Below are 19559 nucleotides of genomic sequence, written 5' to 3'. Positions count from 1 at the left end.
CACAAAAGGACAAAAGGGGGGGGGGGACAAGACATTCCGAAGCCTGTGAGCAGCCACTGAGAAGGCCTTCTCTTCTCTCCTTACCACCACCCAGAAGATCTTAAAAGTTGAGAAGGCTCATATGGGGTGATACAGTTCTTCCAACAGCCTGCACTCAAGCTGTGAAGCCGTTGTAAGAAGGGAGTTACACATTCCCTGTAAGAAGCTCCAGTCAGCAGTCTGGCTGCAGCATTTTGAACCAGATGAAGTTTCCGAACATTTTTCAAAGAGAGCCCCACATAGAATGTTTTGCAGAAGGGCAGATGAGATGTAACTAAGGGATCTTACAGTTTATTTGGCCATCAATGTTTGCAGCTGTGGGTGGTCACCCCAGGAGAGGCCTGGAAAACTACCACCAAGAACTGGGCTTTCTCAATGGTGAGTGAGCTACACTGTAGAATATGTTGCCTGCCAATGAGTACCAGGCTCCTTCCCTTCTGACTTTCTGAAATGTGTGAAATCTGAGCTTTTCAAACAGGCTTTCGGGAACATCCTTCCATTTGCACACTCTTGCAGATCCATAAGTTTGAAGTGGTTGGGCCAGAGCCGAAAGGATGCTCAGCTGCGGACGCGCCTGGAAGTGAAAGGAAAGTCCGATGCTGCAAAGAAAAAATATTGCAAAGGAACCTGGAATGTAAGATCTATGAACCTTAGTAAGCTGGTGTGACGGCTGCGATGATGTCACCTGCCTATCATGGTTATGCTGGAACCCATCTGCCTATAGCAGAGCAGGAGGTGGGACTCCAGGAGGTGGAGCTGTGTATATAAGGGGGGGGGAGTGAATGATGTGGGACAGTTTTTAGTTAGTTAAGAGTTATGAAGAGTTAAGGTCTGAGTGTTAGTGTGTATGAGGGGATACTTTATTATTACTGATTGCCTTTTTATTTTAGTTGATAAACTGATTTACCATTCTTTCTGTTGTTATCAATAAAATGCAAGATTTTATTTTTAAAATCATACATTTGTCTGAAGAGTCTTATGAAGGAGTGGTTGGTGGCAGCGTAAATAAAGTGTGAATGAGAGAGTGTCCTGACCATTGTGACGTGAAAGAGGGACGTCACAGCTGGATGTGGTCAAACAGAAGGTGGCAAGAATAAACATTGACATCCTGGGCGGTCAGTGAACTAAAATGGATGGGAATGGGCAAATTCAATTCAGACAATTTATCATATCTACTATTGTGGGCAAGAATCCCATAGAAGAAATGGAAAATTTATTTATTTATTTTATTGGATTTCTACACTGCCCATCTAGACCAAAGCCCTCATAGTCAAAAATTAAATTTTTTTTTAAAAAGAATGGGAAAAGCTGTACTAAGATACAATCTCAAAAATGATGGAATGATTTCAATACAAATCCAAGGCAGACCTTTCAACATCACAGTAATCAAAGTTTATGCACCAACCACCAATGCCGAAGAGGCTGAAATGAACCAATTCTATGAAGACTTACACATTCTAGAACTGACACCAAAGAAAGATGTTCTTCTCACTATAGGGGACTGGAATACTAAAGTAGGGAGTCAAAAGATAAAAGGAACAACAGGTAAGTTTGGCCTTGGAGTTAAAAACAAAGCTGGGCAAAGGCTAATGGAGTTTTGCCAAGAGAACAAGCTAGTCATCACAAAAACTCTTTTCCAACAACACAAGAGGCGACTCTACACACGGACATCACCAGATGGGCAATACCAAAACCAGATTGATTATATTCTCTGCAGCCAAAGATAGAGAAACTCTATACAAGCAGCAAAAACAAGACCTGGAGCTGATTGTGGCTCTGATCATCAGCTTCTTATAGCAAAGCTCAAGTTTAAACTGAAAAAAGTAGGAGAAATCACTGGGCTAGTCATGTAATCTAATCCAAATCCCTTATGAATACACAGTGGAATTGAAGAACAGATTTAAGGAACTCGATTTGGTGGACAGAGTGCCTGAAGAACTCTGGATGGAGACTCGTAACATTGTACAGGAGGCAGCAATAAAAACCATCCCAAAGAAAAAGAAATGCAAGAAATCAAAGTGGCTGTCCAAAGAGGCCTTACAAATAGTAGAGAAAAGAAGGGAAACAAAATGCAAGGGAGATAGGGAAAGTTACAGAAAATTGAATGCTGACTTCAAAAGAATAGCAAGGAGAGACAATTGGACCTTCTTAAATGAAAAGTGCAAAGAAATCGAGGAGAATAATAGAAAGGGAAAAACCAGAGATCTGTTCAAGAAAATTGGAGATAGTAAAGGAATATTTTGTGCAAAGATGGACATGATAACTGATAAAAATGGGAGGGACCTAACAGAAGCAGAAAACATCAAATAGAGGTGGCAAGAAAACACAGAGGAATTATACCAGAAAGATTTGAATATCCTGGACAACCCAGATAGTGTGGTTGCTGACCTTGAACCAGACATCCTAGACAGTGAAGTCAAGTGGGCCTTAGAAAGCATGACTAACAACAACGCCAGTGGAGGTGATGGCATTCCAGTTGAACTATTTATAATCTTAAAAGATGATGCTGTTAAGGTGCTACACTCAATATGCCAGCAAGTTTGGGAAACTCAACAGTGGCCAGAGTATTCGAAAAGATCAGTCTATATCCCAATCCCAGAGAAGGGCAGCACCAATGAATACTCCAACTACCGTACAATTGCACTCATTTCACACGCTAGCAAGGTTATGCTCAAAATCCTACAAGGTGGGATTCAGCAGTACGTGGACCGAGAACTCCCAGAAGTACAAGCTGGATTTCAAAGGAGCAGAGAAACTAGAGGCCAAATTACTTATATGCACTGGATTATGGAGAAAGCCAGAGTGTTCCAGAAAAACATCCACTTCTGCTTCATTAACTACATAAAAGCCTTTGACTGTGTGGACCACAGCAAACTATGGCAAGTTCTTAAAGAAATGGGAGTGCTTGACCACCTTATCTGTCTCCTGAGAAATCTATATGTGGGACAGGAACCAACAGTTGGAACTGTATATGGAACAACTGATTGGTTCAAAATGATGTTGGGGAAGTGTGAATGCAAGAGGAGAAGGAGATAACGGAGGATGGTTAGACCAGTGGTCCCCAACATTGGGCCTCCAGATGTTCTTTGACTCCAACTCCCAGAAGCCTACACCATCACCTCTGCTGGCCAGGATTTCTGGGAGTTGAAGTCCAAGAACATCTGGAGGCCCAAGGTTGGGGACCACTGGGTTAGACAGTATCATTGAAGCTACCAACATGAATTTGACCCAACTCTGGGAGGCAGTTGAAGACAGGAGGGCCTGGCATGCTTTGGTCCATGGGTTCACGAAGAGTTGGACATGACTAAACAACTAAACAATAAGAACAAATATGTTTCCAATTATTGCTAGTTGCCCAGAGTAGTGGCTCGCCACTAGATGGGTAGTACAGTATATTAAGTGTAACTAAGAAATACATACATATATCTAGGGTGCTTGGCTGATGATTATGGAGAGGTGATATTTGAACTGAGGCCTTTCGAGACACACTGGGTGTATATCTTCACTACAGCCCTGAAACATATATTACAAATTAACCGTGACTGGTTTATAGACATCTTCCCAACCCTAGCTGGGTATTTTAACCCCAACCTTCCCCAACTTTGGTTCCTACAGATTTATTTTGGCCCATCATCTTCAGTAGTCACATTCAGCATAGTTCACTTGGGCAGGAGCGACCAGCGGTTGCAGTTCAAAACCAGCTTATTAACAAGGAGCTTTCAAAACGCTCTTTGCACACATTTTGCTAGTTAACCAGGTAATATATAAGGCTGTCTTCGAAGTACAAAAACTTTTGATCCATGAAGTTTTTTTTTTGTTCTTTTTTCCAAAATCAACTTCTAAAGTTTGAGTTTCGCCGAAGAAAAAAAAATAATTTTGCGTAAAAAACTAGCTTATTGATATATGCGCATTCCAGAGAAGCTTGCAGATATAGGGCTGGTCAGCCCCTTTTGATGGGTGTCACTATTTATAAGATCTCATTAAATAGGTGGGCCAGTCCTCTCTTCATGTTTTTAGCGTCTTTTTTTTTCAGCACTACTCTCAGCAACTCTCTCTTCGCCAAACCGCCACAACGTGCAATAAAACGCAGCCAAAGCACAAGCGCAGTGACTCTTCTGCGCAACATCTATCACGTGAGAACCTTCATCTTTCACACACCCCCCCATCGTTCCTCTATCATAGAGCTGATTCCCCGGATGATTGTTGATTGGACAAAACCTACCAATGACCTTATAGCCTGGCTTCCAAATAGCCCGCCTCCCTGGATATCCCGTTCTCTATGGCAGGATAGCAATTCGATTGGCAGAAGCCAAAGCCAATAGAATGCCTCACTTCGCCGCGCTGGGCGGGCCGCGGCTCTAGGAAGGAGAGAAATAAAGAGTCTGAAAGCGCGTGGCGGAGGGGCTTGGTGTTGTTAGTCTCGCGCGCGGGTGAGCGGCGCGGGGCTGCAGGGCAGCGTGGAGGGAGTCTCCGAGGGCGCGTGGGGTCGTGGAATTCCGCCGCAGTCGAGAGGCGGGAGCAGCCCGTGTCGGGAGTGACGGGCTGGAGGCGCGGGATTCGTGGCGGGAGCCTCTCTAGGGGCAGCCGGGTTTAGTTTTGCCAGGGCGGGAGAGGTGCCTCTTTCTCCCTGGGTGGCTAAATAAATGGAGGGTGGGGCGGCAACGTCTCGCCCACTCAGTGGGACGAAGTATAGAGATCGAATCCTGTCGCCTTCTCTATGAAAGGGAGAGAAGCTCCTCAAGCCCTCTCAGTCATGTTTAGGTCGTAAACTCATCTTTTTCTCTTCTTTCACCCCCATACACCGTGGCCTCCCTCCGTGGCTCTTGGAACTTTCTTTTCACAACAGCTTTGTGAGGTAGGACGGGCTGAGAAGGTGTAAGCGGTGGTGCAAGATCCCGGATGAGTTTCATAGGCAGGCCATGGAGCTTCCCGGTTCAGGACGGTGTGCCGCTGTTCTGCAGTTGAAGAGGCAGCCTGCTCACTGTGGATGATGATGTTAGAACTGCAGAGGTGTAAGGGACCCTCTGGATCATCAAGTCTAGTCCCTCCTGTCCAGGAGGCAGGGTGGGGAATCGAACTCCCAACCACTGGCTCTGCAGCCAGAGACCCAAACTACTGTTTCAAAACCTTGTGTGGGAAACCTGCATACTGTACTGTGAAAAAGGCTTTTGTCTGATATAATAGCAATAGGAACACTATCAATAGTAATAATAACAAAGTGAAATCAAGTTAATTGTGACTTACGTTTATCCTTTCCAGAGTTTTTTAGGTATAGAGTTCCTAGCGTAGCTAGGTACAGAGTAGGTGCCTTGGAACTGTGCAGTTTGTCCAAGGCTACGCAGAAGCTTCTCTTGGAACTACACAGTGGGGAATCAAACTCCACATCCCTGGCTCATCCGGATTACATTTCTCATGAGTGGAAGGAGGAGAATATACCATAGTTTGCTATTCCCCTAGCTAGTCTTGCCCTTGGGACAATGACCTACATTACAAAGTTGTAAAGGCAAAGTTGGAGAGGCAGAGCCACATATACTGTACTGCCTTGAAATTCTATGGCGTAAGACATCAAATTAATTGATGCTTTTTGTTTGTGATATTTATACCTTGCGTTTCCTCCCAAAGATCAGTATGAATAGAAATGTCATGTGCTGTATATAGGAGGGTCGTCTGAAATGCAAAATATTGGTATACATTTGTATATTGTCATACTCAGAATATATTACTATTTTGTGAGAAGAGTATCTTACACTTCCTCATTTTTATTTTTGCCAAGCTTCTTAAGGAATATTTTGATATTGTAGAAATATAGTTGTAGTGTCATGCTGCAGTAGCTATGCTATACTTTATATCTAGAGATCTGTTAGGATCCTCCTACCAGTATTTGGCTGCAGTTTTCAGGTTAAAGAAAATACTGTACAGTATATGTTAACTGTTAAGTATGAAGGCAGCCTCTGGGGTAACTGCTTTACAATATGGTTGAGTTCTGTGTGTTTTTAAGAATTTATTTGTTCATTTTCAGTTGTGTTCAGTGATAGTTGATACCTGTTGGCAGGTGTTTAGTGGGATAGATAAAGGTAAAGATTCCCCTTGACAGTTTGTCCAGTTGTGCCCAACTCTAGGGGGTGGTGCTCATCCCCATTTCCAAGCCATAGAGCCAGCGTTTGTCCGAAGACAGTTACTGTAGTCACATGGCCAGCTCAGCTAGACACGGAACGCCATTACTTTCCCACTGTGGTGGTAGCTATTTATTTACTCGCATTGTGCATGCTTTCAAACTGCTAGGTTGGCAGGAGCTGGGACAAGTGATGGGAACGCAGTCTGTTGCATGGATTCAAACTGTTGCTGTTTTGACCTTGCAGCCCAGAGGCTTTGTGGTTTAAACCGCAGCGCCACCACGTCCCTGTTTTGTGGGATACAGACAACTTAATAGATGGGAATTTAAATCTGGCCTAGCTCAGGTCCTTCCCTTCTCCGCTCTGTTTTGGTGCTTCTTCCAGCTGATGTCATTCAGCATAGTATCTGTGCCAGCAGCTCCATCTGATATCAACCAACACAGGGGAAGTCTGGGAGAAAAGACTTCTTCCCCTTGCATACACACTATTGGCAGTATATTTTTGAGCTTGAATTCCGCTGTGATATGCATTTTTTCCTGCTTAAATGGTGATTCTTTTGTTTCCGCAGCATAATTTTTTTCTGGACGTTCGGTAGATTTTCCAGTAGGATTCAGCATGATAACTCCAGCGTTTGAACTGAGTCAAGATCCAGATTTTCTTACAATAATAATCAAAGTACCGTATGCACGAGTTTCGGAGTTTGATGTCTCCTTTGAAGGGAAGGAGTTCAGGTTTTACGCAAAACCTTACTTTCTCCGGTAAGCAATGTCATTTCATAAGTATTGAGGTGTGGAAAAATATATCCAAGAATACAGAAGTCTATGACTATAAATGTAATGGAAAATGTTTATAAATTAATTTGGTAATGGTACTTAACTCTGATTAAATTAAATCAAATAAATACTGATTTTTTTAAAAGATGCATTGGAGAAGTTGCAGAAAGTCAGTACTTATTTTCATATGTTATGGGAATGCAAAAATATATAAAAATTTTGGCAGTTAATTTTTGCAGGAATAAATGAAATAATTAAGTTAAATATAGTCATGTCCTATAATAGCATTTTTATTTCCATTTGATAAGGAGTAATGGAAATGAACTACAAAAGTATTATCAATTTTTTAACAACAGCAAGATTAATAGCAAGGAATTGGAAAGTAAAATATGATTTTCAATTGAATGAATGGTATAAATAAATTTAAAATATATCCATTAATGATAAGTTTATGTATAATCTTAAAGTTAAGAAAGCTTTGTTAAAATAATATGTTGATAGATATTTAGGGAGAATTGATTGACTAGGGATTAATAAAGGTGAAAGGATGTGGACCTTTGGAAAAATCATTGCAATCCTAGAAAGGGTAGGGGACTCCATGTGGGGAAGAAAAAATGATTATTTCCAAATGGTGCTGGGGGACATAGCACGTTGTGTTTTATTGTATTGTCTAAATTGATTTACCGTATTTTTGGCACCATAAGACGCACTTTTTCCCCCTCCAAAAGGGGGGTAGAAAGTCTGTGCGTCTTATGGTGCGAAGGTGGTGACTTCGCCCCCACTGGCCCCGTGGGGGGGAGCGTTGCAAGGGTCCGAGGCAGCCTTCCAGGACCCTTGCGATGCTCCCCCACCCCCCCACGGGGCTAGCGCAGGCGAAATCGCCAGCTTCCTGGTGGGGGGAACGTTGCAAGGGTCCTGGAAGCTGACTCAGACCCTTGCGACGCTCCTCCCACCGGCAAAACTGCCAGTTTCTGGGAGTGTTTTGAGGCTTCCCAAGCCTCAAAACACTCCGAGAAGCTGGCGATTTTACCCCCCCTGGCCCCGTGGGGGGTGGGGGTAGCGTGGCAAGGGTCCAAGGGAGCCTCCCAGGGCCCTTGCCAGGCTGCCCCCACCTCCCCACGGGGCCAGCCCTGGCGAAATCGCCAGGTTCTGGGAGTGTTTGGAGGCTTGGGGAGCCTCCAAACACTCACAGAACCTGGTGATTTTACCCCCCCTGGCCCCGTGGGGGGGTGGGGGTAGCGTGGCAAGGGTCCAAGGGAGCCTCCCAGGACCCTTGCCAGGCTGCCCCCACCCCCCACGGGGCCAGCCCTGGCGAAATCGCCAGCTCCCAGGACCTTTTGAGAGGCTGGAAAGCTTCTCAAAAGCTCCTGGAAGGTCACTATTTCGCCCATGCTGGCCCCGTGGGGGGGTAGCGTGGCAAGGGTCTGAAAGGCCCCCTCGGACCCTTGCCACGCTACCCCCCCCACGGGTCCAGGGGGGGCAAAATCGCCACCTTCTGGGGCTCTTTTGAAGCTTCCCAAGCCTTAAAAGAGCCCAGAAGGTGGTGATTTTGCCCCCTCTGACCCCTGAGGGTGTCAGGGTGAGTCTCTAAAGGGTCCTGGAACACACCCTAGGACCCTTTGGAGGCTCACCCTGCCCCCCCACCAGGCTAGAGGGGGCGAAATTGCCACTTTCTGGAGCTCTTCTGAAGCTTTCCAAACCTCAAAAGAGCCCCAGAAGGTGGTGATTTTGCCCCCTCTGGCCTTCAGGGGGTCTGGGTGAGCCTCCAAAGGGTCCTAGGTTGTGTTCCATAAGACGCACCTCTCCATAAGGCTCACCAATTTTTAGGAGAAGAAAACAGTTTTTTTTCCTGTTTTCTTCTCCTAAAAATTTGGTGCGTCTTATGGAGAGGTGCGTCTTATGGAGCGAAAAATACGGTATATTGTTAATTTGTTGCTTGCGTAATTTTTATTCTTTATTATATTCTTTGTGTTCTTTTGTAATTTTTTATAAAACACAAAAATATCATTTCATTCAGTTGAAGTTGTAACATTTTCTTAGCTCAAAGGCAAGGATAATTTCTGCTCTTTTTTCTGGAGAGTGGTTTGCTTATTCATGTATGGTAGAAATAGTTAATGTAGGATAGGCAGATACATTCACTAAATTCAGACGTAACAACAGGCTATGGTTTGTTACTGGACTAGGATGCAGTGCAAGAAGCCTTGGAATCCGTTCTGATGTGATTTTTTCAAGTTCATGTTGTAATATATTTAAATACATATGGGAACAAATTGTTGCAAATCATGTAAGTTGAATTTTCCCTTGTGTATGAAAGAGGGAAAAGGGAATGCATGCGTTTTAGTTGTTGTTTTGGTGGAAATTGGTCAGTAAAGTATTTGCTTACTATAGATAGCAAATTATTCAAAAGTATTTCTGTAGATGGACTTGTACATTGTAAAAATAATGTGCTTCATATTTATCTGAAGCGTTCACTTGTAGTCCTGTTGCACAAAAGGTAGCACAGTTAAGAAGGCAATAGATATTTGGAATTAAATTTGGTATCCTGAGATACTTGGTTACATAATTTATTTTTATATGACAATTTTTAAAGTATCGTGGCTTGTTTAGCAGATAATTTGAATTAAGAGACTGTCACCTGACTTAAGCAATACAGTTTGCTGTTTTCCTTTCACAGTGTTGTAGATAGACATTTTATTTTCTAGTGTCTGGCATGCCCTATTCTTAAGCTGGTATTAAATATCTAGTTCTTGTTTTTTTTCCCTAATAGATTGATTCTTCCTGGAAGAATTGTGGAAGATGGAAGAGAGAAAGCAACATATGACGACACAGGTTCTAAATTCTTTAAAAGCTTTGTTTTACAAAGTATCCTTATCCATATCAACTCCTTGTTCAGAAATGACATTTAGATATTTCCACTTGAGGAATATATACACTTTTCTTTTGCATGCTACATTACCGTGCTCTTGCTTAACATTTTCACATAGCAAGAAGGCAGCAGTGAATAGAGAAGTTTGAGTTTCAAACTTCCTTTTAAACTAACATGGGGAGGGATGTGTGCAGATTTTTGACAAAGCATGGTGAGCGTTTGGTTTTTGAAATGTACTTAGGATTTACCAGAATGTGAAAAATATCTGTCCTGAAATGATGTCCTTAATAAGATTCTTTCTTGAAGGCATTTTTACAATCCGGCTTCCCAAAGAAGTTCCTGGAGAGAAGTTTGAAGGATTAGACCTGTTGACAGCTCTGTTAGCACCAAAGAAATCTAGATCAGCAAAACCTTTAATAGAAGAGATAGGTTTGTATGATTTTAGTTAACATTTGAATTTGTTTCTGTATGCTCAGGTAACGTGTTTGTAAGGAAGCGAACTTGCCATCAAGCTTTATCACATAATGATTTTTTAAAAAAATATTTGAACAAAGCCTAGGTAGTGTTGTACTAACCCAGATTCAAATCCCCACTCATCTATGGAACTCAGTCTCTCAACCTGATTTGCCACTCTTGGTTATGAGGAGAATATAAGGGGAGGACGACCATGCATGCCACCTTCAACTCATTTGAAGGAAAATGGGATATTAATGCAGCTAATAAATAAAAAATAACACTCTTAGACTTTCATAGACACACAGGAGGTATCTATGAAGGGCTGTGATGTGCCTCTTGTTCCTTAATGTTATATGTTCAGGTGAAATCTCTGTGCTCTTTCATGCTCAGAATTTTTCACCACATAATGAGTAGTATTTCACCTGAGGCTAAATATGTGGGAACTTTCCTTGGAGCAAAGCTCTGTTCTGCTTTCTTCTGTGGCAGCAGCAGAGAAACATTTTTGGCCATCATGCGTTGTCCCCTCCCCATTGCATGTGATCTCTCGCACACTCTTGCTTCTTGCTGTCAAGGAGAGTGTAGGGCAAAGCACTGTCAGCTTGTGTCTTAAGGCAGCAGCTGAGTTTCCAGCCATCTTGTTCTACTACTCATTGCCCCCCTTCCCTGGTGGTTTTCCCTGTGGGCTGCCCAGAAGAGAATGTTAATATACAGACAGGATGGTTCAATTTCTGGAATTCCACTGAATTTTGAGCTGTGTCAGCTAAATATTAGTCCTTAGTTATTTTTGCTAGAATTTGTTTTTCTGCTCATATCTCTGCCCTATGTAGACACATGTAATGGGTGCACTTCTTTTTTTACTGTTAAGACTTTATGGTGGAAATCCTGTTGTTTAGTGTAAGAAAATTCCTTTCTTTGAAGTAAGTATAAGAATGTTCATTGACTCAAGGTGCTGGGGCTGCATAAGTTGCTTGATATTTCCACCCTGAATGTTCTATATTTTTTTCAAGAAGCTGAAGTGGACTCAACTTTATCTTATTCATTCACTCTCTGTAGGATATGCTTTTAGGAGCCTATGTAGCATGTGGATTCCAATAATCTCCCAGGTATTGATGTTACCTCATTCTTGGAGGAACAGTAAACCAGTGTGATGCAGAAGCTTCTACTTGGTGTTCTGTCAGATATTTGGACACAGGTCTCAATTTTAGTTTCAGAGCAGAGTTTGATTAAACTGAAGAGAAAAGGGATCTTAGGTGAAACTTCCTAAAGAGAATGCTAGCTATTTTTTTCTGATGCAAATCTTTCCTGACCCCAAAGCTTCAGATGCTGGAAATGATGAGGATGTGGAAGAGGAAGAAGATTTTGATTGGGAAATAGAGCAGACTCCTTATGAGGAAATCAAAGAGAGTCCCTTATGTTCTCCTTGTACCTATGGATTTGGAAACCAGAAATCGGGAGTGTTTGCACGTCTTCAGGTATGTAGGGATATTTTGAAGATAATTAGTATAATGGCTGCCAAGTTACAGCCCATAACAAAAGAGAAAGCAGTTCACCGATAGTCAAACAGAAATGCTACTTTTTAATTCCTTATGTATGGAAGGGGCCCTTTCCTAGGGGGAAAAGTAAATGCTTCCAGTGCTTTCAAGAAGTCACTCAAATCTATTTTTCCTTGCTGGTTTAGGAGATGCCTGTGGTTAATTCTGGATCCAACCCACTATTTGTGGATTTAAGGAATTTTTTGCTTATGTATTGATTCTTATGTCTACCAAAATCTCTGTTCTTGTTTGATTATTGGTTGTCATTCTTTTACTTGTAACATTTTTGGCAATGTAGGTTAGACTCTTGTAGAAATCTGCATGTGTAAGGGCAGTTGTGCAACAGCCCCCTCTGGTGAACTGTTCTCTGTGTGCATCTGATTTTTGTAACCAACCAGTACATATGCTGATAAATAACAGCTGGCTGAAAGGGCAGAAATTGCTGCTTGATTCCTCATTTCCCTAAGAGGAATTTGCCTGTGATGATTAAAATGGCAGTAGGAGAGGAGGTTGTGATTTCGTGTCACAGACATCATTTAACATTATGGAACTTTTACAGATATGTAAAATGCCTAATCTTAATGCCAAATTTTCTACCTTTTTATTTAAAAAATCAACATAACAAATATACATAAATGTGTTTATGTAGGAATACAATGTGAGAAACAAAAGTACAGTGTTAAATGAACCATAAAGATTTCTCTGTTATGGCAGCAATGGGATTCTGTGAAGATTTATGTTTGGGCTTTTTTTTTTGTAACTTATCCATGAACAATGTGGAAGTAAGAGTAGATGCTTACTTCTACTCAGTGCAACGGTGGCGCTGCAGGTTAAACCGCAGAAGCCTTGTGCTGCAGGGTCAGAAGACCAGCAGTTGTAAGATCCAGTCCACACAACGGAGTGAGCTCCCATCGCTTGTCCCAGCTCTCGCCAACCTAGCCGTTCGAAAGCATGTAAATTCGAGTAGATAAATAGGGACCACCTCGATGGGAAGGTAACAGTGTTCTGTGTCTAGTCGTGCTGGCCACAGTGACCACGGAAACAAACGCTCGCCCTATGGCTTGGAAACGGGTGAGCACTGCCCCTTAGAGTCGGACACGATTGGACTAAATGTCAAGGGGAACCTTTACCTTTTACAAGATAGCTAGAGATAGAAATCTATGCACATTTTTATAATAAGCATTATTCAGTATATCCCATCATGTCAAGGGCAACCTTTACATTTAAGAGTATAAGGAAGGTGACCACATGTGCAGATGTATTCTTCAAAGCAGATTGTGAAGAGCGAAGCAGTCTTTCTCCTGTAGAGGAGCAGAATTGCAGAAGAAAAGCAGTATACATCAATGCAGGCTAATTCACACAACAGTTGACTCCCGGTTCACAGATTCAACTGCCTGCCCCAGGGCATATGCCACCAGTTGTCCTACAAGAAGAAGAATCCAGTGCTAGCTCCTTTCTCTGTGTCTATGTCTTGGTGTATCTCTTGTTAACTTCTTTGAGAATTCTGGTGAAAGGAAGGGATGTGAATCTACCGACTAAAAGTTTAGGGTGTTTTTTAATTAAGTAGATGTATCACCATGTTGTCTTAGTGACATCAAAACCAGTCAGAATCATGTCATGAATACCCCTGATTGTAGGAGACTTTAATAATGGTAGCCATTGTTTCCAAAAACAAAGATGTTAAAATGTAAATCACTAACAGTGCATGCGGTGTGGAGACACATTAATGTTGGCATGATTTGGAGAACAGGCTGAGTCAGTCTTGCAGATAAGCAAAAACTTCAGCTTGTATGGCAAATTTTCTGTTTGTTTTCCTGTTGCTTCTTTGTGTGCTGGTACTTGGCTGGTCTTCCAAATGATTATCTGCAGTAAAGAACTAATGTGCTTTGATCACACGACCTGTCCACTTACGGCTGGCCACTTATTCAAACAGGGTGTGAGGGATCTTCAGATATTTTTGGCAGAAGCAAAAACCAAAGCTGCCTCCCTGTCCCTGCTTCTTAGATATGTTCCATGTCGTCCACTTTATCAGTGTTTTAGCTAGCCTCTTTTTTCCACCTGATATGGTCACTTAAGTGTTGCAGCTGGCATTGCTCTCCTTCCCAGATGATTTTGACATCTCTGCATGGCTAGTACAGATAACTTAGTAGAGGAGATTCTTAAGGTTCATGTCTCCCAAACAGCCAGTTATGTCAGCCTTCTGGATTCATTCAGTGAGAAGTCACTGTTCATGTAAAGCCTGTAACAGTAAACTATATTCAGAGCAAATAGACTATGCAACATCTTTTGAAAGGATAATCAAATTTTGGGGCTTTCTGAAAATTCGAGTTCCTAAGAAAAACTTTGTTAAATCTGCATTGGTCATTTTTTTATATAAGATAAGCCTCTAATATACTGATTGCACTGAGATTTAGTGATGGTGTAACAAGGAACATGCATCTGTGCAAGCTTCCATTGTTTGGGTGTGGTTTTTTTTTTTTTTTTTTTTGTTATGGTCAAGTGCGGAAGGACAGCTATGTGTGTGATCTGGTTGCAACTTCATTCTTGGCATCACAGCATATTTCACTGTGATGGGTGTTCTTAACGATTGAGCCCTGGTCAGCATTTAGAAAAATCTGTTCTTTGTCGGTTCGCTTAGAAGGGAGTGCACAGCCCCACCCTTGTGGCTTCCTCCACACGATGCCTTTCTGAGTCTGACGAAGAGTCTTGCTTGTGTGTAGAGCACAAGCAGGACACTCTCTTCTTCGGACTTTTGTGAAGAAAGCAAAGACTGAGGCAGGCTGACCTAGGGGCTCCCTTCTAAGTGTGTGGGTGAAACCAGATTTTCTGCCATCTGAGAAAAAGCACCAATGTATTTGCTCTTTTTGCCTTGCAGCAAGACTTCTGTGTGCTTTTCTATAAACAATGAATAAGCAGTGTTTATCCTTCTGAAGCAGTCTTCTTGGTAATTTCGTTCTTGTATTTATAGGATGAGCTTAACGATGTTATTGACGTTAAAGATCCAGACACATCTCCTGCTGCTGAACGCAGAGAGAGACGGTTAGCGGCAGAAGCTGCCAAATTCGATCCTGATCATTACCTGTGAGTACCCACCTGATTACATGTTTCACCAATACCTGGTTAATGTTAAATTGTATACACAGTATAGAGTTAATACTACTTTTTTTAGACAGGGAGGGAGTGATTCTTGTATGAAGTGAGATTTTTTTTCTAGGTTGCATCTTAAATTATTTGTATTATTGATGTTGGGTATTGTGCAATTATAGTTTTGTTTTGTAAGCTCAGTTAGACCAGCTGATATTCCCTGATGCAAACTTTTGTGCATTGCTCGCAGGACCAGCACAAGGAAACCCAAGAGCATTCTCAGTTGTGGATGTTGCAGTTCTGTATTCTTTAAAGTAATGAGGGAAACTAACCCACTGTGATCCACGAGAACAGCAAAGTGGATGTCTGTAGTGTGTTTCAGCTGTGTCTTCCTGGGACAGAACATCAAACAATACCTTAAGCTATTGGTGTGACAAACCCAGACCTACTGGGATATGCCACAGTTTCACTAAGCTGCCACCAACCATTCCCTATAAGAAGTCACACAGACCAGGGATGGATTTTTAACAAATAAAAGAACAAGGTTTATTAAATAACACACAGGGAAAATAAAATGATCAGGTGAATAAGATACAGTAACGTGGCTTAGTCTCAATCATACATACACACAGTTTGGTTCACACAGAACACTTAACTTGAAGCACAGACCCTGAACCTATCAGTTCTGGCTAACCATACAGACACCTGAACCTATCAGGTTGGTACTGACTGACACACAGTAGTACCCTGTCTGACACACAGACTCCCACTCAAGCTTCTTCTCTCAGCTTTTCCTCCCAGCTTCTCCTTCTCCACACACGCTCCACATATATATACAGTACAGCCCCTCCTCCTGATGTCCCGCCTTCCACTCCCCATAGGATGGAACTTTCCCTCCAAACCCATGACAGACAGGTAACATCAGTGCTGTATGTAACACCTCCCCTCTTTATAAGTTGTTTTGTAGGGGGAAAGCTAAGGTGCTTTTCACCAAAAAACAACCTGGATCCAAAACACACAAAAACAGTCATATAATAACATACAATACCATACTTACTTATACTTACACTCTATTAGGCATTTAAACATTTACCATTAACAATACATCAAGTTACCTTTATTCATACAAACCAACATGTTTAATAAACAGACACATTTGACTTTTTGTCATCAAAATATATACATAGTCCATGTTTCTTTCGCCGTCTTCATTCTTCAGGTCTTCTTGACAAGGCATCAGCAACACAGTTCACTGACCCTCTGACCACCTTCACTTCAAAGTCATAGTCTTGCAGATTTAAAGCCCACCTCATAAGTTTACTATTGTGGGTTTTCATTGTCTTTAACCATTGCAGTGGTGAATGGTCAGTGCACAGAATAAAATGTCTTCCCCAGATGTAAGGCTTGGCCTTCTGGATCGCGTAGACTATGGCCAGGCACTCCTTTTCCACGGTTGCCAAATGTCTCTCACCTTTCTGGAGTTTCCTACTCAGGTAGGACACTGGATGCTGGTCACCATTTTCATCCTCCTGGCAAAGAACTGCTCCTACCCCGCTGTTAGACGCATCGGTGTAGATGATGAACTCCCGGTCGAAGTCTGGAGCACGCAGCACTGGATAGTTGATGAGCGCCTCCTTCAACCTCCGGAACGCCTCCTCACAGTCGCTGGTCCACGGGATGCGGTTATCAGCCTTCTTCCTCGTCAGATCGGTCAGCGGAGCCGCAATCTCGCTAAACCTCGGGATGAACTTTCTGTAGTAGCCCACCAACCCAAGAAATGATTTGACTTTTTTCTTGGTGGTGGGTCTGGGCCAATCACGAACTGCTTCTATCTTGGCCTCGAGGGGTTTTATCACTCCTCCCCCTACTATGTGACCCAAGTATTTTATTTCTGGGCTACCCAGCTGACACTTGCTCGCCTTTACTGTTAGCCCTGCTGCACTTAACCTCTGCAGCACTAACTCCAGGTGTTTCAGGTGATCTTCCCAGGTATTACTGAAGATCCCTATGTCGTCAATGTAGGCCACAGTAAAGTCACTGAGCCCTGCCAAGGTCTGGTCCATCAGCCTTTGGAATGTGGCTGGTGCATTTCTGAGACCAAAGCTCAGGACTCGAAACTCATAGAGACCAAAAGGGCTGCAAAAGGCGGTCTTTTCTTGATCCCTGGGATCAATTCTTAATTGCCAATATCCCTTTACCAGGTCCAATGATGAGATGAACCGACAACCCCCTATGGTTTCAATCAGGTTGTCTAGCCTGGGCATTGGGTAGGCATCAGGAGTGGTTACGCGGTTTAATTTCCTGTAATCTACACAAAACCTAATGCTCCCATCAGGCTTGTCCACTAGGACTATCGGAGAGGACCAAGGACTAGAAGAGGGGACGATTATGTTCTCCCTAAGCATCTCGTCCAGCTCCTTCCGCACCTTGTCCCTATAGGGTCCCGTTACTCGGTATGGGGATACTGCCTGCGGGGGTGCATCCCCTGTGTGGATCCGATGCATCACTCCCTTCACTATCCCCGGCTTGTTGGAAAACACCTGTTGATATTTAATGAGCAGCATTTTTAGTTCTTGCTGCTGGTCTTGGGTGAGTGCAGGACTGATCTTTACCTCCTCTGGGTTGTATTTTACTTCCCCTCTACCCTCCCAGAAGGGTAATTCAGCTTCCTCACTCTCAGCTGCTTTTATCGCAAATAAAACCCTCTGTTCCCCTCTGTAGTAGGGTTTTAGGGCATTCACATGAACCACCCTCCTTGCTTGGTTCTCCTCCTGCTCTATAAGGTAGTTCAGGTCTGACATCTTGGAAATGACCCTATATTGTCCTGCCCATTTGAGCTGCATTTTGTTCTCTCTGCAGGGCCTAAGCCAAAGCACTTCCTCCCCTGGGTCAAAGTGCCTCTCTCTAGCTTTGTGGTCATACCATGTTTTCTGTCTGACCTTCTGAGCTTGCAGGTTTTCTGCTGCCAGTTCTAGGTTTCTCTTTAGGTCATTCATCAAGGTGTCTATGTATGTCACAACGTCTTGTGGGTCATCCTGGGTGATCTGCTCCCAATTTTGTTTGATCAAATCAAGGGGCCCTTTCACCCTTCTCCCAAATAAAAGTTCAAACGGACTGAACCCGGTACTGGCTTGTGGCACTGATCGATAAGCAAACAAAAGGGATTGCAGCTTCTGGTCCCAATTGTTTGGATTCTCTGCCAAGTAAGCCTAATCATGCGCATTAGAGTCCCATTGAACTTCTCAGTTAACCCATTACTTTCAGGGTGATAGGCAGTGGTTTCCTTGTGCTTAATTCCACAGATTTGCCATAACCGTTTCATGAGCTTCGATGTGAACGATGCGCCCAAATCTGTGATTATTTCTGAGGCAAATCCCATCCTGGACATATACCCCACCAAGGCATCTGCCACTGTGTTAGTTTCAATGTTAGTCAAGGGAATGGCTTCAGGGTACCTCGTGGCATGGTCCACAATGGTGAGAATGAACCTGTTCCCCCTCTTTGTGGCCTTGGGCAAAGGTCCCACAATATCCACCCCTATGCATTTGAACGGAGTGTCAATCACAGGCAAAGGGCACAACTTTGCTTTGGTCCTGTCGCGGCTATTCCCCTGCCTTTGACACACATCACATTGTTTACAGAATTCTTTGATCTGCTTCCCTATTTCAGGCCAGTAAAAATTCTGTGTGATTCTCTGCTGTGTTTTGTTCACCCCTAAGTGGGCAGCAAACATGTCAGAGTGCCCCCTTTGTAAGATCATGGGGCGATACTTTTCAGGTACCACTAGCTGACTTCGGATCCCATCTCCCCCTTTTGAGATATTCCTCAGGGTCTCTCTATACAAAATCCCCTTTTTCTCTAGAAATCTCACTGGGGTTTCAGGTGTTAGCTGGGCGTCAGTCACCTGTTCAAAACACTTTTGGAGAGTGGCGTCTGCCTTTTGCTCTTGGCCAAATCGGCTGTCTGTGGTTAAGGTTTCCACCACAGCTTCTGAACTCCCCTCTGCTTCCGTCTCTGGCTCATCAGTACCCCCCTGAACTGTCCCCGTGGTGGCTTGTGAGCGTGTAATCACTAGCACCCGTTTCACATGTTCAGCCAGGTCATTTCCCACGAGCACGGCTGCTGGCAGAGTCGATGAAATTGCTAGCCGCCAAACTCCCCTCCAGCCTTGAAAGTTCACAGGTACCTCCGCTACTGGCAGTGAGATCACCTGCCCCTCAATCCCTGCCACCTTCATGCTCTCATTTGGGATTATATATTCCCTAGGAATAATATCTGGATGGCACAGGGTCACCTGGGAACAAGTGTCCCTCAGCCCCCTATACTGATGGTCAAGTATTCCTACGTCCACCCCTGCGGTTTCAAACAACTGAGAATCTGTTCTCACGAGCAAGCAGCGCTTGACCTCCACAAGAGGACCATTTTCCTCAGCCTGATCAGCAGATGTAACTGTTCCAGATTGAGTAGCCATGGCAACAGGCTCCCTCAGTGACAAGGTGCTTTGCTCTTTCTGGACACAGAACACAGCTTTTGGCTTGGTTCCACTCGAATCCTGAGGCACAATTCCTTTTAGCTGCTTTAATTTCTCACACTCTGAGATTAGATGGCCCTTTCCCTGACAGAAATAACATTTTCTGCTATATTTTGAGTCTTTCTCATCTTGTTTTGGTTTTCCCTCCAAAATCTGAGGTCTTGG

General features: G+C 43.3%; 1 protein-coding gene across 3 annotated transcripts in view; it reads left to right on the top strand.

The window, feature by feature from the left end:
• The first annotated feature begins 4364 nt into the window (after nt 1–4364).
• SHQ1 (SHQ1, H/ACA ribonucleoprotein assembly factor) overlaps nt 4365–19559 on the top strand; it is a 115907-nt gene continuing 100712 nt past the window's right edge. For 2 of the 3 annotated variants that reach the window (XR_013541591.1, XM_072989435.2), the window contains exons 1-5: nt 6118–6910; nt 9693–9754; nt 10098–10220; nt 11562–11719; nt 14748–14860. Coding sequence is in view for 2 of the 3 variants with exons in the window: in XM_072989435.2 (XP_072845536.2) it covers nt 6768–6910; nt 9693–9754; nt 10098–10220; nt 11562–11719; nt 14748–14860 (599 nt within the window). In the remaining variant the exon portion in view is untranslated. Of the gene's footprint in view, nt 4470–6117; nt 6911–9692; nt 9755–10097; nt 10221–11561; nt 11720–14747; nt 14861–19559 lie in introns of those variants that run through there. The other variant, XM_072989434.2, reaches the window with a different exon arrangement.

The sequence above is a fragment of the Pogona vitticeps genome, chromosome 2, assembly GCF_051106095.1.
Source record: "Pogona vitticeps strain Pit_001003342236 chromosome 2, PviZW2.1, whole genome shotgun sequence".
NCBI classification, from domain to species: Eukaryota; Metazoa; Chordata; class Lepidosauria; order Squamata; family Agamidae; genus Pogona; species Pogona vitticeps.
Note: the sequence above shows the minus strand (reverse complement) of the source record. Positions and strands in the feature narration are given on the sequence as shown.